Source organism: Metopolophium dirhodum, chromosome 7, assembly GCF_019925205.1.
Source record: "Metopolophium dirhodum isolate CAU chromosome 7, ASM1992520v1, whole genome shotgun sequence".
Lineage (NCBI taxonomy): Eukaryota > Metazoa > Arthropoda > Insecta > Hemiptera > Aphididae > Metopolophium > Metopolophium dirhodum.
This window is the reverse complement of record NC_083566.1, coordinates 3,238,896-3,259,961: the sequence shown is the minus strand read 5'-3', so window position 1 is coordinate 3,259,961 and position 21,066 is coordinate 3,238,896. Positions and strand designations below refer to the sequence as shown.

Sequence of the window (21,066 nt, the reverse complement as noted above, 5' to 3'; positions counted from 1 at the left end):
TAACACATGCACGATATAGGATTTTAGACGTGTTCTTTGCCAAACATGTTCTAATTGATCCAATGAAGCGATAAGAATTAACAGATTCGAATTTGTGTTGTGTCTACTGGAAATCGATTTCACTACAGTTTTGATATTAAATATCAAATTAGTTTTTTACAATTCTTATTGCTTCATTAAATCAATTACTATGTTTGGCAAAGGACATGTCTAAAATCCTATGTCGCGCGTGTGTTGGACAAAAACAAAAAATCACGGTATCGAATCCAATGATGTGATTGTAAAATTTTTTTCAATGATCAGTATTACCGATTATACATATAGTTCAACTATACGTTCATGATAAAAAATCACAATAAATGATTAGAAGCTTATGCTTATACATGGCTACACCGCCCATTATACGAACAAAGCAATTTTACTGATCAGTAGATGAAAGGTTCTTTTCGGCTGAAAAGGATATACCGCCCAAATAATTTGCATGCGTTAGATGAACGCGTTGACGGTTAACGATAATGCATGTCTATATAGTGCTACTGCTACAACAAGTCTCTCATATTCAATTTGACGTCTATCACGCACTATACATATTATTATAAACATTATACAGTTATAGGGAGGGTGACGCTTATCTCGGCGAACAGTTCATCTCGAGTGTATGTGTGTGTGTGTGTGTGTGTGTCGATGAGACCACACGCGTGCGAGGGTGGTGGCGCAGGTGACTAAGGGATGGAATGTGTCGGTACGCTCGAGGGTAGAACGGTAGGGGGGGAGGGTGAGGGCCCGTGGCCGCCGGGAACTGATGCAGCAAAGCGTCGCGCAGGCGGGAAGCGTCAAAAGCCGTTTGATTGATAGTCGGTATCCGTATATACAGGCCTTTGACGGGTTGATTAATTAACGATAGCTAGTCGCCGCCACGCGGGTTTCTACAGAGGCACACGCTGAAAGGCGAACGCCAGTGTCGGACCGGATGAGGCGGGACGCGGTGAAAAAAGCTATAGGCAGGTATACCCAGGTATAGACCTTGGCGTCACACCCGCCATCTTGTTTTTCGCCTTGCCCTTTACCTCTGCTTTCCGTGTTAGTTCCGACTTCCACTTGCCTCTCTAATCCCGACCACCGCCCCCGTCGCTACTGTCAGTGTTCGAATTTTGATGCATGTTCAATGCTGAGTCCCCCTCTCCCTCACATTATACATCTTAAACACGCTCATTAATCAACCTGGCAAAAAAGTATTTCATCATCGTCCCTGTATCATAATATATGTGGTATATTATATACATCATCTAGTGAGCCTCTACGGAAAAAAAGAATACTATTATGATCTCACCTCGTCGCAGCCCCTTTCGAGCGATTTATCCTCCCCGGTGTTCCGGTAGGTACTTTTTAATAAACGGTATTCATAATCTGTATATAAGACCACGTGTCAATTGTTTCTATAATAATTGAAATGTATAATACGTTACGTACCAACTACTGTTTATAGTAAGTCGAATATAATATAATGTGACAGTATATTATTGAACTCTACCAATATAGTTAGATAAAGTTGTAAAATACAAAAAAAAATAGTTTCAATAGTATAACTTAATATAAGTCCTATGAAATGTATAGTATGCCTATAGCAGCTATTTATGGAATCAAAAATAACGATGATAGATCATCGTAATCTTTCATTATGTATACAAAATAAAAATATGCTTTCTTAAAAAAACTATAGAGCTATATTCGGTCTAAATGATAACGTTTATCCACATTGATGGATTTTTAATGAAGATAACAATATGTATGTCACCAAATAAAATACACACATTATATTATGTATAAGTAAATATTTGAAATTATGTTACTGCAGGCATCGATTTTAATCGCCGTGCCACATCGTTACGATAGCTTAAAATAGTTGTATTTTTTTCCTGGTTTACCCAAAGCAAGTTTAATGCACCGAAAAGATAATACGATCGGTCGTAGGAAATAAGTGTGGGACGTGTGGGTATTAGATAGATGTCAGATTTCTGACGTTATCCGGAGAGGCGGACACTGCTGTATTTCGTTTCTAATAGTTACCTACGTACTCGCATTCATATGTAAATTTAAATAAAAAGCCGACTTCCTCCACCCGGGCATGGCAGATACCTACGGGTGCCCACTTAAAAATTCTGCCAAACATCACAAACGGTCACGTGTAAAAAAACTCATCGTTCCAAACCCTACCATGGTGCTTTTGCACTACTTTTCTACCATTGCACTACCACAATACAACTCTACTAACAGCTAATGACCATAGATGCCGGGCTTAGGGATCAATAAAAAAAAAAAATTTAAAAAAAAATACTTAAATATTATTATTATTTATAGCCAACGTATAGATGTCGTAGTTCATTGGTTATGCAATATTGAATGATAAGAAATCCCATATCAGAATACACACTATTGTTGGTTACAATTTTATCGTTGTTGAATGATCTGCACAACAAACTTCATTGGAGAATTGTTGAGGATGTAATTATGTAGATCGTCCATATCTAGATGAAGTGTATATATGTGTTACTATTTAGTATCTATACACGTTACACGTGATACTGATTATTTTCTGTATATACCTTAATATCGTTGTCAGTATATAACTTGAGAGGGTTTTTCATTTTAATATTTTTTTATTTAGGTACCCACGGATCTTTTGTTTGGTTATTTTTCTTTTTGCTTTCAATCGAATTTTTTTTATTTTATTTTATTTTTTTGTTTCATTTAATTTTTTCATATTCTATTCATGACCATTGTTTGCTAGGGATTTCATTAACTGGACCTACCGGCTTGGTCCCAAGGCTTAAGTTTCGGACTTAATCGAAATGCCAAACAAGAGATCCTCTGGGGAGCGCAGACCACAACAATAGGAAAATAATAATTACTTCCGCAAGTGAACCCCATAAATCTATGCCTTGTATAGCAACCAGAGTTCGACAAACGAGACCATATTGGATATTTTTTGACTTATGCTTGGCTATTGTCGATCCACACTGATACTCTAAAAATTACAATTTATTGTACAATACGGAATTTATGGAATTTATTTTACAACGAATTAGATGATCCACGTGTAACTATAATATAATATTATAACTACATTATACACTAATTATTATTAGACATCAAAGACTAAAATATAAATTTAAATACATGGTTAATTTTAAATATAATAGAGTTTTACTCAGTTTTTTAATTTTTTTTTAAATATATTATTACTCAATAATCATAGTTAATATTTTATTGAGTAGGTAATATTAAACATTTGCTGTTACAGAAATCAATTGGGGCCAGTGTTAGCACCATATTAAATGTGTGTTGTGGTATAAAATTTGAAAGCTATATTAAATGATAAAGTTCGAAAAACTAGAGTTGCTTTAAGTTACTTAATTTCGTCAACGCTTATCTGCAGTTTTTCAATACTTTAAGAAAAACAAGGGACGCAAATTACCTCTTCAAACTTTTAAAGCGGGTAATTTCATATTTAATACACAGCATCTGTTTGTTTATTCTGATATAAGTCGTAAAATATATTTTATAAAATTAAACCTAAGTCAATTAAATAATGATTTTCCGTTTGCATTATCAAGGAAAAGTTTTACTAGTCGGGGCGTCACGAGAACATACTAACTGCTCACAGCCGATTATTGATATTTATACTGTTCGTCGAAAGTTTTGTTTTTTACTTTTTGCCGCTCGTACTATATTAAAGACCTGCGGACCCACATCTTCGACGTTTTGTATGTCTGCGTATTTTAATTGACTTTTGTTCTGCTTAAACAGTTTTTGTCGTCGATTTTTATCCAAACAATGGATACCGAAATGAAAGTTGTATTTTCTGTAAAATATTGATCTTAGACTCGTTAGACTCAAACTAACACACTTTAAAATACTATATGTTTATGGACGTATATTAATTTTACGATGACTTATAAATGATAAATAATTTAATGAATACTTTAAAAATAAATAAATAATAAATAATTTAAACAATTTAACATCCATTTAAAAATTAAGATGTATTTAAATCACTATGATCTAAGTACGAAATTTTTATACACTATAGTTTGTAAAATGTATCGTTATTCGTTATAATATAGGTGTGTGAGATTCTTTCATATTATGTACGATGATTTATTAATCTAAAAATAATCAATTTTATAACTTACTTTGGGTTTGCTGGTTAAAATTTAAAAGTATAACATTTTGTGAAATATGGTATTTCTCCTCGGCGGTATACCTCGCCGGGGATTGTGATATTATACTTCACTAAAACCATGATAATATTTATAAAATAATCTTATCTATTTTGTAAAATATACAAATCACATTTGTTTAAAGGTCACTATACCAAACTTTACGTATAGACCATGACAGGTACACTGTAAAATATTTAAAACTGTAATACGCCTGTCTATTAAATATGCACACCTACGACTATGATAGTGAGTGAACACAAGAACATGTAAACAAAAATTAAAAACCATATCATGGCCTCATGGGATCCAAAGATTAAAAATGTAAAACAGTTTGATAAATAGACGAAGGAAAGATTTACTAAAAACATACTTTGAAGTGACAAACAAACTGTACTGCAGTGAAAATGTATGAAGCCAAACTGAAAGGGAATAGAAGCATCAAATGTGAATAGAATAATCTAAAGATAATTCGGACCTGGTAGTATTCAACACAGTTTTCGAGGTAAAATAGTTTTGACATTTTAAAAAGAGAAAAAAATCTAAGGATTGACTACTTAATTAGACGCGAAGGCCTGACAAAGTTGATCACGAAAGCATGGACAAAAGAAAACTAGTTAGTATATGTGGAATTTAAGAAATATTATCAAAGCCCGAGGATGCTATTCGTACTAGAAATCTGACCATTGAGAGCGCAAAGCTAAAGCTAAGGCTGCAGATTGATGACTAAAGCAGAAGAACAAAGAGTATTCTTAATACTAAGGCGACAAAAATGAAAAGATATATTCATACAGATTACAGATGGAAAATGCAAATGGAATTTTTTTTAGAAAAATAACAATATTTGGTATTTGATATTCTAATAAGTTTTTTATTTCTTACTTTTTGAACATCTGCATAGTTTTTTTTTTAATTAAAACTATTCATTAAATTAAGCTCGTTTGAGAACAGTTTCCAAAGATGTAAATTTGTAATTATTATTGAAAGACTTAAGTTTAATACAGTATCAATAAACAATGTGACTTTAGTGTTATTTTAATGAGTTATTTAATTTTACTTTTTTTTGTTTTATAACTAAGATGCAAATGGTATAAGACTATAAACCGACGGGTATTTATCATTGGGTATAAAATTGTACTAAACCACGAGATATAATAAATTGAATTAATTTTAAGTATGCAATCTTCTGTCTAGTCCAAGTAAGATAAATCTTTAACGATTATTTTAAATGATATACATCTGAAAATTATGAAAATACGAATAAAAAATTCCACAATGGAAACAATCTGGCACATCTGCGAATTTAATGGAATTGTTTTCCACAGGAGTTGCTATCAAGGACAATTGAATTCGATAAATTGTATTTTTGAAGATATTAATGGTCAGTTGTTCATATAAAATTCAAATTATATTCTATAATATGCAACGGATTATATTTTGTTGTAGTGATATAAAAATATAAATTTTGAACTGAAAGATTATTTTTAAACTCATAACGCGATGCAGTGTTCATTACTATTAGGCTTCGATGATTTTATATTTTTATCATCCGAAGACACCTACCCGGGAATTATATAAAAAATCTAATTAAATAACAATAAATGGTTATATATTGTTGTCGGATAATAATTAAACTCTGATCGTTGTGTTATTAAAATACATTACGTCATGTTTAAATGAAAATCAAATAACTATTAGATATGAATTCGTATCATGTTTTTATAATTGTTAAATAATTGTTATATATTTTACCGATACGCGTACGTCGTTTACATATAAATTATACATTGAATTCGACTGAATGTAGGGTTTTCGGTGATTGCGGCTTGTGCATTAATCAATAGTTGTTCTCTCTTCGCTGAAATTATGAATGCTTGTGGTTAAATGCCACACATTGTAGACTGTGGATAAAACGATATGGCGGAAAATCAAATTTGCGTGTATTGATGGGTTTTTCTTTCGATTATTCACACATTATAATGTAAGTATACGGCGATTCGAATAAACGATAAAGTCGTCGAAAATGTATCGCGCGATAGGCAAGGGTTACCAAAAGCCAAAACGAGAGGCTTCAGGCGCCATGCAGTATGTTTTTATCACTATAGACTGCGTCATACGCGCGTCTATATAAATTAACAATAACAGGAAAAATTATTTTATACTTTGACCATTATTCGAAAAAAAAATAATCAATAAAACAGAGACACAAAACGTCTCGAGGCAAACGGACGACCGATTTTTTACGAGAGAAAAGTTTTTCGCCGATCGCCCGCCTCGTGCGCAACGCGTTGCGTTTCGACGGTCATTGGCCGACGGCGACAACGACAACGACGACGACCAAGATGACGACGACGATGTTCCCGAGAGACCATTATAAATAATATATAATAATATACCACGACGGCCACCGCCACTTCCGTCAGTGGTTTGCGGGGTCGGCGGTGACCGCATATGTTTGATCGATTATCCCCCGGACGGTTGTTTCTTATCTGTTTCGGCGGGACGGATTTATTTTATTCGCCAAAGTGGCCGATTCAAACTTTAATGACCGTTGAAATGCATTTTTTCTTACGAACAACCGCGACAACCACCCCACCACCCCAAACATCAAAAACTTTGCGTGTTCGCGGCGATGGTGATGGTAATATATATACAATAATATTATATATATATATATATATAGAACGGTATCGCGGAGATATCACTGCGTGAGCAGTGTTGTAACACTTTGGCAGTTTCCTTAACGGTCTGAGCGTGAAAATCAAATTAGCGGCGTCAAGAGACGCCAAAGTTTTGCGCCCGCCCCGTAGAGTCGTCGGCGGCGCGTGGTGGGGCGAGCCTGTTCGGAGAAATATCCTACCCTCGGCCAAAATAGTAAGGAAAAAGCGGCGTAATAGCAGTGGGCGAAGAGGGTTTTTGGCACGGATTATATGGTTGAACGTCCAACAACCGCCACCGCCACCACCACAACCTCTCTCCCCACTCCATTCATTCCACCCGCCGTATAGTCGGTCCCCTCCCCTCTCCCGGCTGTCTCGTTCACAGTCACCGTGTACATAATATATGTGCGTATGTATTTATAGTGAATACCCGCGCGGTAGTCATACCCCGCGATATAATAGCAGTGTGTGTATGTGTATACACACATATCGAGGGTGCTTGGGATTAAATTTATTGCGTCGACGACGGAATCGAACAAATTGCTGCGGGTTTCAAACAGAATATTGTTGTCCGTATATTCCTTGAGCTTTTTTTTTTTTGTCATACGCGACCACCGATGTGAATACAGTCGCACGCGAACGTAAAAATTGTCCCGGTGTTACAGGGAAACTCCTGAACCGTTTCCGATGTTACTTCTCCGGGATCCCCCCAATAGCACTAGATTAATATTCTTATTCTTAAAACAAGCCGACTTGTAGGTTTTCAGCGGTTCTAGGAAAATGCATTATCTGCATTTCGCGATGATTTTTATTATTACTGTTATTATTGAGCTATCGCATAGCTTTTTATCTTGTATATACTTTTTTGTGAGTAAGAAGGTGTTACAGGGAAACTCCGAAACCGTTTCCGATGTTACTTCTCCGGGATCCCTATAGCACTAGATTAATATTCTTATTCTTAAAATAAGCCGACTTGTAGGTTTTCAGCGGTTCTAGAAAAATGCATTATCTACATTTCGCGATGATTTTTATTATTACTGTTATTATTGAGCTATTGCATAGCTTTTTTATCTTATGTACTTTTTTGTGAGTAAGAAGGTTTTTAATAGTATATAGTTACCGTTTTTGTCGATTGATGCGATATAATAGTAAACAGATGGATACAGGCATAACTAGACGCGTCACTACTTATTTGACATTTCGTATATATATTATTATTGAAACGGCGTAAGATCCACGGATACCGATGAATAAACTTACTCAAACCTTCAGAAAGAAAGCCCGAGTATCCATGGGGGTCTCAAACTATTTTGACGTCATAATATTGGAAACGTACTATATTTGCAATCGTTATAATAGTGATTCTCGGGAGTTGGGTACATAACTACATAAACACCCTATTTTAACTCACATTAGGCTTATGCGCCTTATAATTATATAATTCGATAGAAATCGAATCAACTCCAACTCGGGATTAAAAATGCATAGTATAAGCGGTTTATCACGAGTCAATATTATTGGCCGGAAATTCATAACGACAATTTATAATAATATAATACCAACAACCTGTCACTTCGAAATAAAGTTTTGATCATTGAAAGGTCGTATATACCATAGAGTACCTACGGGCAGTCTGCCTATAGAACAAAATATTATTTAATTGAATTAGGTTTTAAATTACATTTAAGCCCACTACATTAGACGTAGGTGCAATGCATGTTAATATGAATTAAAGATTGTCTTTATTAACGTAGTAATAATTCAAAGATTCCCCCACCCCCCATCATATGACAGGATTCATCCGTTCGAATTTTTATTTATTGGTTCATACCATACCATATCGTTCTATGAATCACGATCCTTATAATGTATTGTAATTATTCACATACAAGTATAATAGGTACTTGACTTGAAGTGCCTATATGTGGTTAGGCATGACACGCATGTCGTTTCGATATTATTTTATTTCTGGAACAAATGTTTAATAACATTGTTTGTAGTGGTATTTTTTTTTTTATTGACAAGTAAAGTTTTTAGACTGAGTTTTTTTATTTCTTGAACAGAAAAATATCGCAATAAAAGTGTAGTTTGTATTTAGTTTTGAACATATAACTTTTGTTAACTCTCATTTGAACAGCATCAATTTAAAGTAAGATAAAAAAAAATATGGCTTTATACTATCATATTTTTTTATATTAACGTGTGCACAACATAGACGAAATAAAACCAATTTTTTTTTTTTGTAGGGGGTGGTTTATATCCATCATATTTGGTCTTTATTAAACCATGTGAAGAACTTCCCACATTCTTTTATTACCGTGGTCGGGAGGTCATAATTAAGTGCCTGGCTGTGTTGCTGTGAGGTATAACGTATAACTGGATATAATATTATATTAGAATATAATAGATATATATATATGACATTGGAACGACAAATCATATTTTGTTTTTATAAGAATAGTAACATGATAAGTGATAACAATAAAACATGTCAGTCGTAAATTATTTACACATACGTTATAAATTGTGAATTGCCATAAACAGGGAAAACTGTTTTCAGTGACTTGTTCAATGAGTATTCGGTATGAATATTTGGAGGGAAGGGCTCACACCAGTCACTGTACAGTATAATATTTTAATTACCTTGCCATCTGGACTGCATACTTTGATACCGGACACAGTAATTAATAGCGAGACTTCTTTTTCAATCTGCACCTGAAAAAACGTTTTATTGTAGTATACGATATAATAATTGTAATATAATTTAAATGTATTCTAACAGACAACAGTTGATTGGGGTAACAACAATCGAATAAAACGAATACGATTACTGTTGAAATGGTATTTAAATATTTATAATGTTTCAATTACAATATTCGAATGACCAAACAGAGTTTAATAATAGTTTATGAAGAAAAAACCGAAAGAAATCACCCTTGCTCCGCACTCGTATTCATCAAACTCACATCTGCGTAAAATACTAAAATATAAAAGTTTATGAGAATTTTTTTTTTTGGTGAAACAGTTTATACGTAAGTAACAAAAATGGAGTTTGAAACACGTGACACCATTTTTAAATTAGGTATTGTAACAATGGTCATATTTTTTTTTGTTTATGGTTTTATTAAACATTTTATATTACTAAAATAACACATAGGTACTGTAATACAATAACGGCCGAAGAAAATCAATATTCTTCTTTTCTCCCAATGAATCGATTCGGTTATTTAAACATAAGAAATATTTTTTTTACCGCTTAACTTCTAACTAAATGAGTGTCCATTGACTGTCGTGTGATTTATATTTTACATTAAATGTGTTGATCCAAATCACGCCCAAATAAAATCAAGTAGGAATTACGATTTTAACAATTTGGGTTTGTCAAAATATAGTTTTGTTCAACTTGTCACTGGCACGTCTTTGAATCGGGTTTAATATTCACTTTTATTTTATGGGAATGTGTGAGGTTAAGCGTCGGTTGTGATTGTATTAAAATAAACCTAAAACAGTAATGTTCAAGCCATCATCATTACGTTTTAAGAACTAGTTGCAATTAAACTATACATACACATGGATATTGTTACAAATTGAGTAGTTAAGGAGGAGGTGTGTACTTAATTATTGTAATAATAAAAAACATTTTGAATATCGACGTCAAATTAAAAAAAAATTGTGAACAAGTGGGTACTGCTGCGCTGTACATTAGATGTCGTGTGGGTCACTTTAATATATGTATTAAATTCGAATTCAATGATATACAAACATGGTATACGAAAAACGATTCCGAGGAAAGACCGTCTGTCAGCCTATATTACTACAATTATATTTTATATTATTTATATTATTGATATTTAAGTAATTTATTTTTCTATAAGTTTTTACCGTGTGGGGTTGCGCCCGCACTGAGTAAAACACTAGGTTGAATTAATTTTTCCAAAAACATTTGTATTGTTTTCAATTGATTTATATTAATTATACCTGTTAAAAATACCAACTAGATTCATTTTCCCACCAGGAGAGTGAAAAGAGGTTGAAAATTTAAAGCATTATTTCGAGTACTTGTCGTGTAAGTTAAAATAAGAAGACTGCACACACCATTGCAGTAAAATCGATATATTCGTCGTTTCGTTCGGAATCAAAAAAATAAGACAAAAATGATTGCACGAAAACATATATATTATTCGACTGTAAATCAAAGTGCCGCGAGTGGTGACAAAAGTGTATGATGTGAAACAATTTAATAAATAACATTTTTGTGGGTACAAAGCAAATCCTAGATTATCTCGCCGGCACAAAGACAAAAAAATGTCAAGTTTTGGTGCGAATCGGGTTCACCAGTAAAATGGTTAAAATAATTTAATATTATTTATTTATGTTTTGATACCGCGCGCTTATAATATTATTCGGATTTACAATTCAAATGTTGTACACCATTTAAGACATGCACGCGGCTCTGCGCGACTCTCCGAAGACGGCCAACTCACAATAATATTTATTATTATTCGCAGGTCGGCGTAGGATATTACAATGTTTTAGGTGTGTATTTCATTGTTATTTTGCCGATTCGGCTGTGTACGCGATGTCGAGCCCTGGTCGCTTAATCATTTTAATCCGAGCGCGGCGCGCACGGGAACGGCGTTTAATGAATATATTAGCTTTGTTTATTATGATTATAATATTGTATACGGGGTGATCATTTCGTCGTTGTTCAGTCGGTTACCCGCCAAGGTTTTAAAGTAAATTTGATCTCGACGTTTGTCACCGCAAGAATTATTCCTCAATCATTCTGAAGGATTCTTCCAAGTGTATAGTTATACTCGAGTGTTATAGAAGGGATCCCTTCTCGTCAATTTTTCCCGCTCCAATCGTACTTGTTATGCGGACCCCAACGCTAAAATCTAAATACACAGTATGATTCAATGTTATTCCTCGGGAGTGCGGGTTTTGTATAATGATAATCATTATATCTTTACTCGTAGTTTAAAGTTATAACGCATCCTAATTATTGATTTGGATAAATCTGATATTTATATCCTACTGCTTTTTCAAAAAAAAAAAAAAATATCTGCAGCTTAAAAAAAACGGCACGGGTGTACATATGTAATGCCGCTGTAGGACGATGGATTAAAGTTACAAAATCTAAAAGTCTAAAATCATCACTCGCGGTAAAGACTTTCGGGGAAGATCGCTCACTGGGGGGGGGGGGGGGGGTAATCACGACCACCCTGTATAAGCACACACACACACACTGTTTTAGTTGTTTATACGGTCGTCGTCTTGGTGGCGATCCTCTGGTATATGGCGCACGTACGGGTCCGCCCCCGCAAACGACAACCCTTCCTGGATTTGGCCCGAGGCCTATGCAAATTAACCGAAAAGAAGAGCGGGTCATTAGACGCGCGTGTTCCACTCCATCGCCGTAGTATTCTTAATAATAATATGCGTATTGCGTAAACAACCGTTGCAATTTTCTGCAAGACCGGATTTAACCACCTTCTACAGTCACTATTATATACCCTCTGCACGCGAGTCTCGACGTGCGCCGATTAAAATGTACAACGGTATTGTTATACTTTGTCCGTCTATTATTTTGTTCGGTATGCGCAGCCGCAGTGCGTTCGAAGGTCAGTGATTTCTTTGGATCCAGCTATATTGTAAAAAAAAATAACCACCTCACGACGGGTTCATAGTGTCATTTCAACCGCGTGGCACGTCCACGAACCCTATTTTCCGGCATTCGATATCGATACAAACTATATAATTTTGTTTGGAGCACATCGACCAACATCTTACTGCGGTGTGCGAATGTTGACCGACATAGGTACGTTTATTTTATTCTAGCTGATATAGAATCGGAAAATTAAAGTAAACCACTCCACCAGAAAACCCGGTGGATTGATTTCGAAAAGAAATAACGGCAATCGTGGAGGGTCGCCCCGATTAGCCGCTAATCCCATCCAACCACTACGATAATTTTTGTAATTATCAAAATGTAATGCAAGTGATCGTATTTACATACATATTATTATCAGTGTTCGGATTAGATAAGTAGTTTTTTTTATCTAGATAAAGATAAAGATAATGCAACTCTAATGTATCTAGATAGAGATAAAAAATAACTTAACTCATATTTATCTAGATAAAAAAAAGATACAATTTTTTTTTTAATGGGTTTTAAATTCAGGTATATTTTAGTTGTGCACTAGGAACATAATAATAATAATGATGATGTAAATAAAAATAATTACCTTTTTTATAAACCATAAACTTAGTTTGAGAATCTGTATAAATATTTAAATGCGTTTGTACAATTTCGCGAATTTTATCAATAAAAAATGTATCTAGATGAATTCATTTAGATGATTGAAAAAATTATCTAAGATGAACGTTTAGATACCTTGTAACTATTTATCTAGATAAGATAAAAGATGAACAAATAATTATCTAGATAAGTCCGAACACTGATTATGATTGTACATATAGATACAATAATCGTAATCCACCTGCGGCAGACACACCCGTTCGGCTTATCGTCGTTTCTCGTTTAGCCTATATACACGCTTTACATTTGTTTCTATTGTACACCGCGATAGTAGATCACATGAATAATATAATCTTACAGGTTTTTGACGTTGTCACGACGAAATAAAATATTATAGTATATCGTAGCATATAGAGCATATATGCTTACTAAACGAGTGTCGATAACGTCCATGAACTTGGCCCACACACTTTACACAATCCATTCCAAAGGTATGCCAATAAATAGTAAATAATTAGGAAATAACAGCGAGTATTGGTTTTAAAAATTAGCTACTTGCTATTATTTGCTACTGTCGTGTTCACTGTTTGCTATTTGCTGGCATACTCTTGGAGTGGAACGGATAAAGCCGGGTGGGCTACCTGAACTTGGTGCACCTAATTAAATATTAATCACATTTTTTTGTGAATATTACATGCTAATTTTGCAAACCAACTTGTTATTAACTTTGCTAATTATTCACTATTTTTTAGCATACCTCTGGAGTGGTTTTTGTGAAGTGGGTGGGCCAAGTCCATGGACGTGTGACGATAACAGTAAAAACTCGTTTAAAGTATGACAACTTTTAACACGTTCTGCGACCGTTTCGTTTCGTCAGGCTTCGACTATCGCAACATTTTTTAATATTCGTTATCGGTATCGATCTCGCATCAACATAATTTTTCTCACGAAACACTACGTCCGTACAATCACCTTATTAACACTTTTCTTAAGTTCGCTTTCACGTCCGTCTGTAATCAAATCTTGCGCGCTCGATTTTTACCCTATCGTGTGTGTATTTTCCAACGATCACATTACAAACTAATTTAATTGATTTTTGGATTAGATTATACATGCGCACACGCGAACTGCTCCTGGTGGCGAAAAATTGAAAACGGAGGGTCCGCTGTGGTGACAGTAAGCTAAGCTGCTGTTCGACTTTAAACTCAAAACGTCTGTCGGAAAATCAACAATTTTCCTTTTTTTTAGAGCAAGACGTCGTGTCATCGGCAAAAAGGTCCCATTACATTGAAGTTGCACGTTACATTATATAGGTATATAGATAGGTACATCATAATAACGTAATAGAAATGCCGTCAATATGGCAGATGACCCATTATAAACATGCACGAAGTGTCGGCGTACTGTTAATGGAGTTTGTTGTACCTGCATTGTATTATATTTGCATTTTGGATATAATATATTGACTTTCCCTGATGAGATTCTGTTGGTCGTCTCAGCGGCGTGATCGAAACAGCAAATCGAATACGCCTTCACGTGCATATTATAATTGTGTTATTATTACATTGGCATTCATTCGGGTGACCGGGTAACTTTGACTTAACGAAGATGTAATCGCGGTCGTATATTTTATAGTTGCTGACTGTCTACACGGGTCGAGCTAGGTCTGATCATTTATGTTATCGCGGATCCATTTGCTGTGTGGTACCTATACAGTGAAATGAATCGTACATGCATCAGTTATTAGTTAAAAACGTGTCTGTCATTAAGGTGATAACCACCTGTCGCTTAAACACGAACCTGTCGCAAGAAAAATCTGTGGTTGCGAATGTTGCAATTAAATATTACGCGATTGGAACAATGGCTTCTTTTTATGTGACCGAGTTTGTATTTTAATTTCTTTATAATACCTACGCAACGGATACGGTATAATCAACGGTTAATCTTGGACCATAAAAACATAAAGACTTTAGAATCATAAACGCAATACTAACTGTGTTAATATTCTTAAATTATATATTATTAATTGTCAGTTGATAACAAATCAAGACAAAATCAATAGACAATACATGATAGTATTATTAATATTATCTGCTTTTAGGGTTGTTATAGGTAGGTATAATTTTTTTCAGTAAAAAAAATGTTTCTACGCACGATTAATTTGCTTAACCATCTTAAAGAAATTGTTATTCAAAATTTTACTTCAAACGTAATCTGTACAGTTACAATAACAAATCATTAATACAATTAATTTAAAAAAAAATGCATGATAATAATTGACAAGCATAATAATATAAAACATGATCGTAATGTTTTTTTATTCAATAAACTTATTTTCTGTTTGTTTTATAATTTGAATCATTTTCATTGATTATAATCTTAGTACCTAATAAACATATTTAGTTTAGAATGTCAAGCGCTATTACAATAATTTATATTGTTCTTGAAAAAGTATAAAATGTAATTTAAAAGAAAGAATGTGCGCTACAGTCTTATATCTTACACGAGTCGTGAGAATAACGATGTCTTATAAACATTTTAACATTTACTTCCTGGATTTGAATAAAGCATAATATTATTATATATTATGTAAATTGTTTATACACTATGTGTATACGAACGTTTGTTGTATATATAGAGGAGCTATCTAAGAGACTATTACAAATAATTGTTTATACATTATATTTACATAAACACGATGGCCGAAATAGACCACGTTAATATTATTACGTATTACATAATAATAATAATATAAGGGTTATTATAATGTATAAACTACGTTTACGTTCAGAATATTAATATCTATCTGACGGTTTGTGTGCAAATTCTTTTTTCGAAATTCTGTGATTTCCCGTTTGGATTGCAGTGCAATAGTAAGTGCAATAGTCAGTGGTTAATATTTTATAATCAAAAAGGTAGTGTTTTCTTAACGGTTTTTGGATTTTTGAAAGCCAATTGTATAAGACAGCACAACATTTGTTAGTTTAATAAATTTATTAAAATAAATATCGAAGTAGTAAATACTTTTGTTTAAATAATATTAGTGATTTTCTAGGTTCAATTTTGTTTAAATAATAAATCTTATTCTTAGATTCTGAGCTAAGCGATGAATGTATTGATTTTACAATGATGTGTATTTTTTTTAAAACAATTTTCGTGGCTGTAATCATCTTTTGGGGCAGATATGATTGATATTGTATACTTCAGTATCTTTTCTGGTAGGAAAGTGAATCTATTAGGTACTTGGCGGGGGTCAAAAATAAAAAATTCTCAATAGGTAAGTAGGTTTCAAAAGCATTTAGAAAACCTGGAAAAAAAAAAAATAAAGAAAAAGGGGAATTTTTACGCAAAACCAGTTTTCAACAAAATGGTACGAAAATACCAACACCATTCGTGAATCGTTAGAATTCTCAAAACAATATAGCTTACCTACTATTATATTTATTCACAGGGATTCAATGCTTAAATAGTTTGACGAGAATAGCAGAGGAATTTTACTGCACTGTAATACTCGCCGTTCCGTTAAACTTTTAATGCCTATTTAGCTCATAAACTATTGGATCAATAATATAGATGTTAGAGCGTTGGCGTTTTCGTAAAATGATTGTGCTCAACTCGCGGAGGTTGTCATTTCAACGAAAAGTATGAATATAATCGTACAAAATAATTCCCGAAAACATTATATTATGTAGGTACCTATTATAAAAATAAGCGACAACACAAAAGTTGTACCGTAATAGTTTCACGTAACAGATTTCGGGGGGGATGGTTATCGACGGAACACCATATACCGTGGTCGGTTTTCTTACCGACGTGGTTAGAAAACTCTTAGATCGCAGTATACTTGAGTGTTGAGCACATCTCCGGTCGTCCGTCACAGTGAGCCGTCGACCGAGGAAAGGGGTGCGTATTACCCAAACGTAAATAATTTAAACGAAAACAGAAATAGCAGCCGTCCATCGTCAGCGACAACAACAATAATCATAATAATAATAATAATATAATGTGCATGGCAATGAAGGATGTGGTGTTGAAACGGTCCACCTATGTCATGTGTATACGCACGTATAGCGAAAAAATATACGGACTTGTTGAAGGCGGCCGATAACGGTGAAGGCGGTAAATCTCGAGCACACGCACACGCACGACCGGTGGGCGGCGACAAGGGTTATGAAAGAGAGGAGGAGGTGGTGGTGGATAAAGAGTAAGAGGTTTCGAGAAGGTTATATTCGGATACAAACAATGTTAATCGGACGTGCATGTACACCACGAAGGCTGTGTTTGTGTGCACGTGCATTTATACATACGTGGCCGTTTTGCTAAACGTATTTCGTTTTAAAATCTATGTAGAGGCGCACATGTACCCTAAATTTCGGGTGGGTGTTTGTTGGCAAACGCGTGCGGCCATAAAGCTGGCTGCAGCCGCCGCCCGTGGTGAGTTATGGCCCCGACGGCTCGTGCGACCCCCGCCGCGCGCTCGTTCTCGCCGCCGCCGCCGAGTCGGCGTTTAAGTCCTGATCGCCTGGATTTACGACATCGACACGTACGTTTACGACTCCAAACCGAAAACCATTCTGGCCCGTCGTCGTCACCGACCAACACACGCGGGCGGGAAAAATTCGGAAAATTTCATTTTACCGGACGCGATCGGTCGTAAATATATCGCAGTGTTATTGCGCACGTCGTCGTACGTTGTATCTTATATATTGTGGCTTGACACGTGTTCGAGTCCTAAAATTTTGGATTCCGAGCGGGGCGCGGAAGCTGGTGGTCTCGCAATGGCGTTTATTTATTTTTTTTTTATATCCTGCATACGAAATGTCTACCAGAAGAAGTGCTCCGGTTTCAACGTATTTTAGCGCCTTGTCGTCTTTTACCGAATCGGATCGAGATGGTGCTTTGGAGAGGTCATTTTTCGATTTTCTCAATAGTTATTATTTAACGCCGCGGGAAAAACTACTGACAAATTACGAGAGACCGCTTGGAATGGGATTTTAATTTCCAACGATTTGCCTATAGCAACGAATAAAAAATTATAATATTACAATAACATTGGTTCAACTTAAAGGCTATAATAAATTTAAAAAATTTGAAAAATCCAGACTGATAAACCGTTTCCGCTCAGAGTCGTTTTTCTTATACAGTGATATTATATCATTGAATCCAAGTTTATTACAATCCATTATACATTGACCCACTTGTAACCTACCGTACAGCAGAGCGACATCCACTTACCCGATTTTTATATTTGTGGTTAGTAAAATATTGCTTATTAAAAAACCCATGTGTTTACCTACGTGGCTTCACGTTAAACTTTTATTTTTTATTCCATTATAAATTATTTAAGCATAAAACGTGGGCGTAAAAATTGAACATTGAATGAATTTTTACGACAAAATATTGTTCATACTTTCGTAGTTTTTGCACATTGCGTAAACATTTAAACAATCATGAAAAAAATATTGTTATTTAGTACCTATTTTCAATATTTTCAATATACAGGAAAACTGGACTTTTGCATTAAATGTTCATGCTTCTTATTAACAAATATAGAAGTGCTATCATACACCTGCAACAACATAAATCGATACGAAAAATAAAAGTACACAATTCCATGTTGTCTTTAGGGGGTTAGGTTCAACAACATCCAATTTGCAACAATAACGTTGAACGATTGGTTGGTTGTTCCTCATATTATTTTCCAACTATATTATTTTAGATTCTGAGGTGGAACGATGAATGTATTGATGTTACAATGATGTGGTTTTTATTTTTTTTTGTGTCTGTCATCACTTTTAAGGACAGTAAAAATGCTTATATGTTTATTTTTTCATAAATATCAATTAAATTTTATTTGTTGGGTAAAAAAGCTTGAAAATTTAATGCAAGGCTCCTGATCTATTGTTACAATAGCAGTTGAAAAATATTAATTATACATTGGCACAATTTTTTTTTATAAGCATTTAAAGTTTAAATTTTGACGAAATTTATCAAACTTAAAACAAGGCTCCACGTAAATGGGTTATATATAAATTACTTTATTTACAATAATATCATCAAATATACTTGGTAATATCATAGGCGGACTGACCGTTTTCGCTCAGAATCGTTTATCCTATACAATGATATATTATATCATTGAATTCAAATTTAACACCATCCATTACAGTGACCCACTTGTAACCTATTCTGTACAGCAGAGCGACATCCACTTACCCACCTTTTTATTATTATTAATACTATTGAAAATGTAATAACTAACAAATTAGTAGGCATTGACAACAATAATTATGTTTGACTAAGAAATAAATAAATAGCCAATAGCCAATAGTGAATATTTATAATATAATCATACTATTATACAAGGCTGGGCAAGTTAATGATTTTTTTTAACTCAGTTAAGTTAAGTTAATATGCACCAATAACAAAAAGTTAAAAGTTAAAAGTTAATTTAACTATAGGTTAATTCAGTTAAGTTAAAAGTTAATACACACTTTTTGTTAACTTTTTATTAAGTTAAAAAAAAGTTAATTTGTTTATACAACGCTAGCGTACTTAATTTTTTTCCAACCCGAAACTAAATTATAGGATATATAGTGTTTATACTTCATACAGTATTTCCATATAAGTTAGATTTGAATGATATACATTTTTAACTTCAAACAATTTACGATACACATTTTAAACGAAATAGACTGAAATAGTGAAATATTATAAAATTAAAAACAAAATAAATTAACTTAACTTACTTGTTAAAATGAAAAACTAACTCGTTAATTTCACGTTAATTAAGAAAGAACTTTAGTAAGTTAACAGTCAAGTTAATGAAAAGCCAAAAGTAACTAATTAAATTAAAAAGTTAAGATAAAATTAACTTTTTAACTCGTTAATGCCCAGCCTTGCTATTATATGTATTTTTTTTTATTCATTAATAATAAAACAATACCTCTTTATATGCTCATTACTAGCCAATAGACAATCGACATGTATGGATATTTACAGTGATACATTTAGGTTCTGTAGACTGTTTGAAGATGATTATTAAATAATACCGAGAGATAAGAACTGTGATAAATATTAATATATTACAATAATATACCTATACTACAGTTGGGGGGGGGGGGGGTACTTAGTTTGAAAATATTAATAATCTAATACATAATAAATAATAACGATTCAACGATAATGGATATTCATAATTGTAATACTACCTACACGTTTTATCTGATCACTGTTGCCAGCTGTTATAGGGTATAAATTGTGTGTATAGTTGACTAAAAAGGTCGTGAGGGTGGCGCGGTTTAGTCTACGCATATACAGGTGGATGCACGTGAATACTGTAATAAAGCGAACCTGTTGAGTTAAGCTGCAGCAGTGATCCGTGAAAAGGTTTGGGTACGGTTTTTATGTGGTCTTGGGTTTCTGGAATTTCGATATCTAAGTTTACATTATTTCTCATATACCGGGGGGCAGAAGGCATCTGCAATTATGCTAAGTGCCTTATAGTTTATTTTGTATTTTATCAATGTGAGGTCGTGCATAGTCCCCAGATAGGGAAATCATAGGCAAGTAGTGGACGTATAATTCGTTTCTATATTAGAGGAGATCAACTTATTTGTAACGTAGATTTTTTATTCAGAGAGGGATACAATACAGAAGGGCGTTGGTAAAATATTGTTGAATTTTGGTTGAAGTATGGAGCGGCGCCCCACATAAGCCTTTTATGCAAAGTTACGCAGAGGTATTTTACTAATTGGTTACCTTCGTACCAAAGTATAGTGTCGTTATCAAATTTTAATTTCTCGGGGGTATGGTAGCGACTTGGGCTAAATATAACTCCTATGCTTTTCGAGCATTAATTTGGATCCTTAATTGTTTACACCTGTAAGATAAGGTGTTTAAATGATCTTGTAGGTTTGTAGTT

General features: G+C 33.9%; 1 protein-coding gene across 2 annotated transcripts in view; it reads right to left on the bottom strand.

Annotated features, from left to right (window-relative positions):
* Positions 1-21,066, bottom strand: part of LOC132949741 (EGFR adapter protein-like) — a 180,961-nt gene that overhangs the window by 40,460 nt on the left and 119,435 nt on the right. Inside the window, exon 3 of one of the 2 annotated variants that reach the window (XM_061020786.1) lies at positions 9,524-9,595. In XM_061020786.1, the coding sequence (XP_060876769.1) occupies positions 9,524-9,595 (72 nt within the window). The remainder of the gene's footprint in view (positions 1-9,523; positions 9,596-21,066) is intronic. The other variant, XM_061020787.1, reaches the window with a different exon arrangement.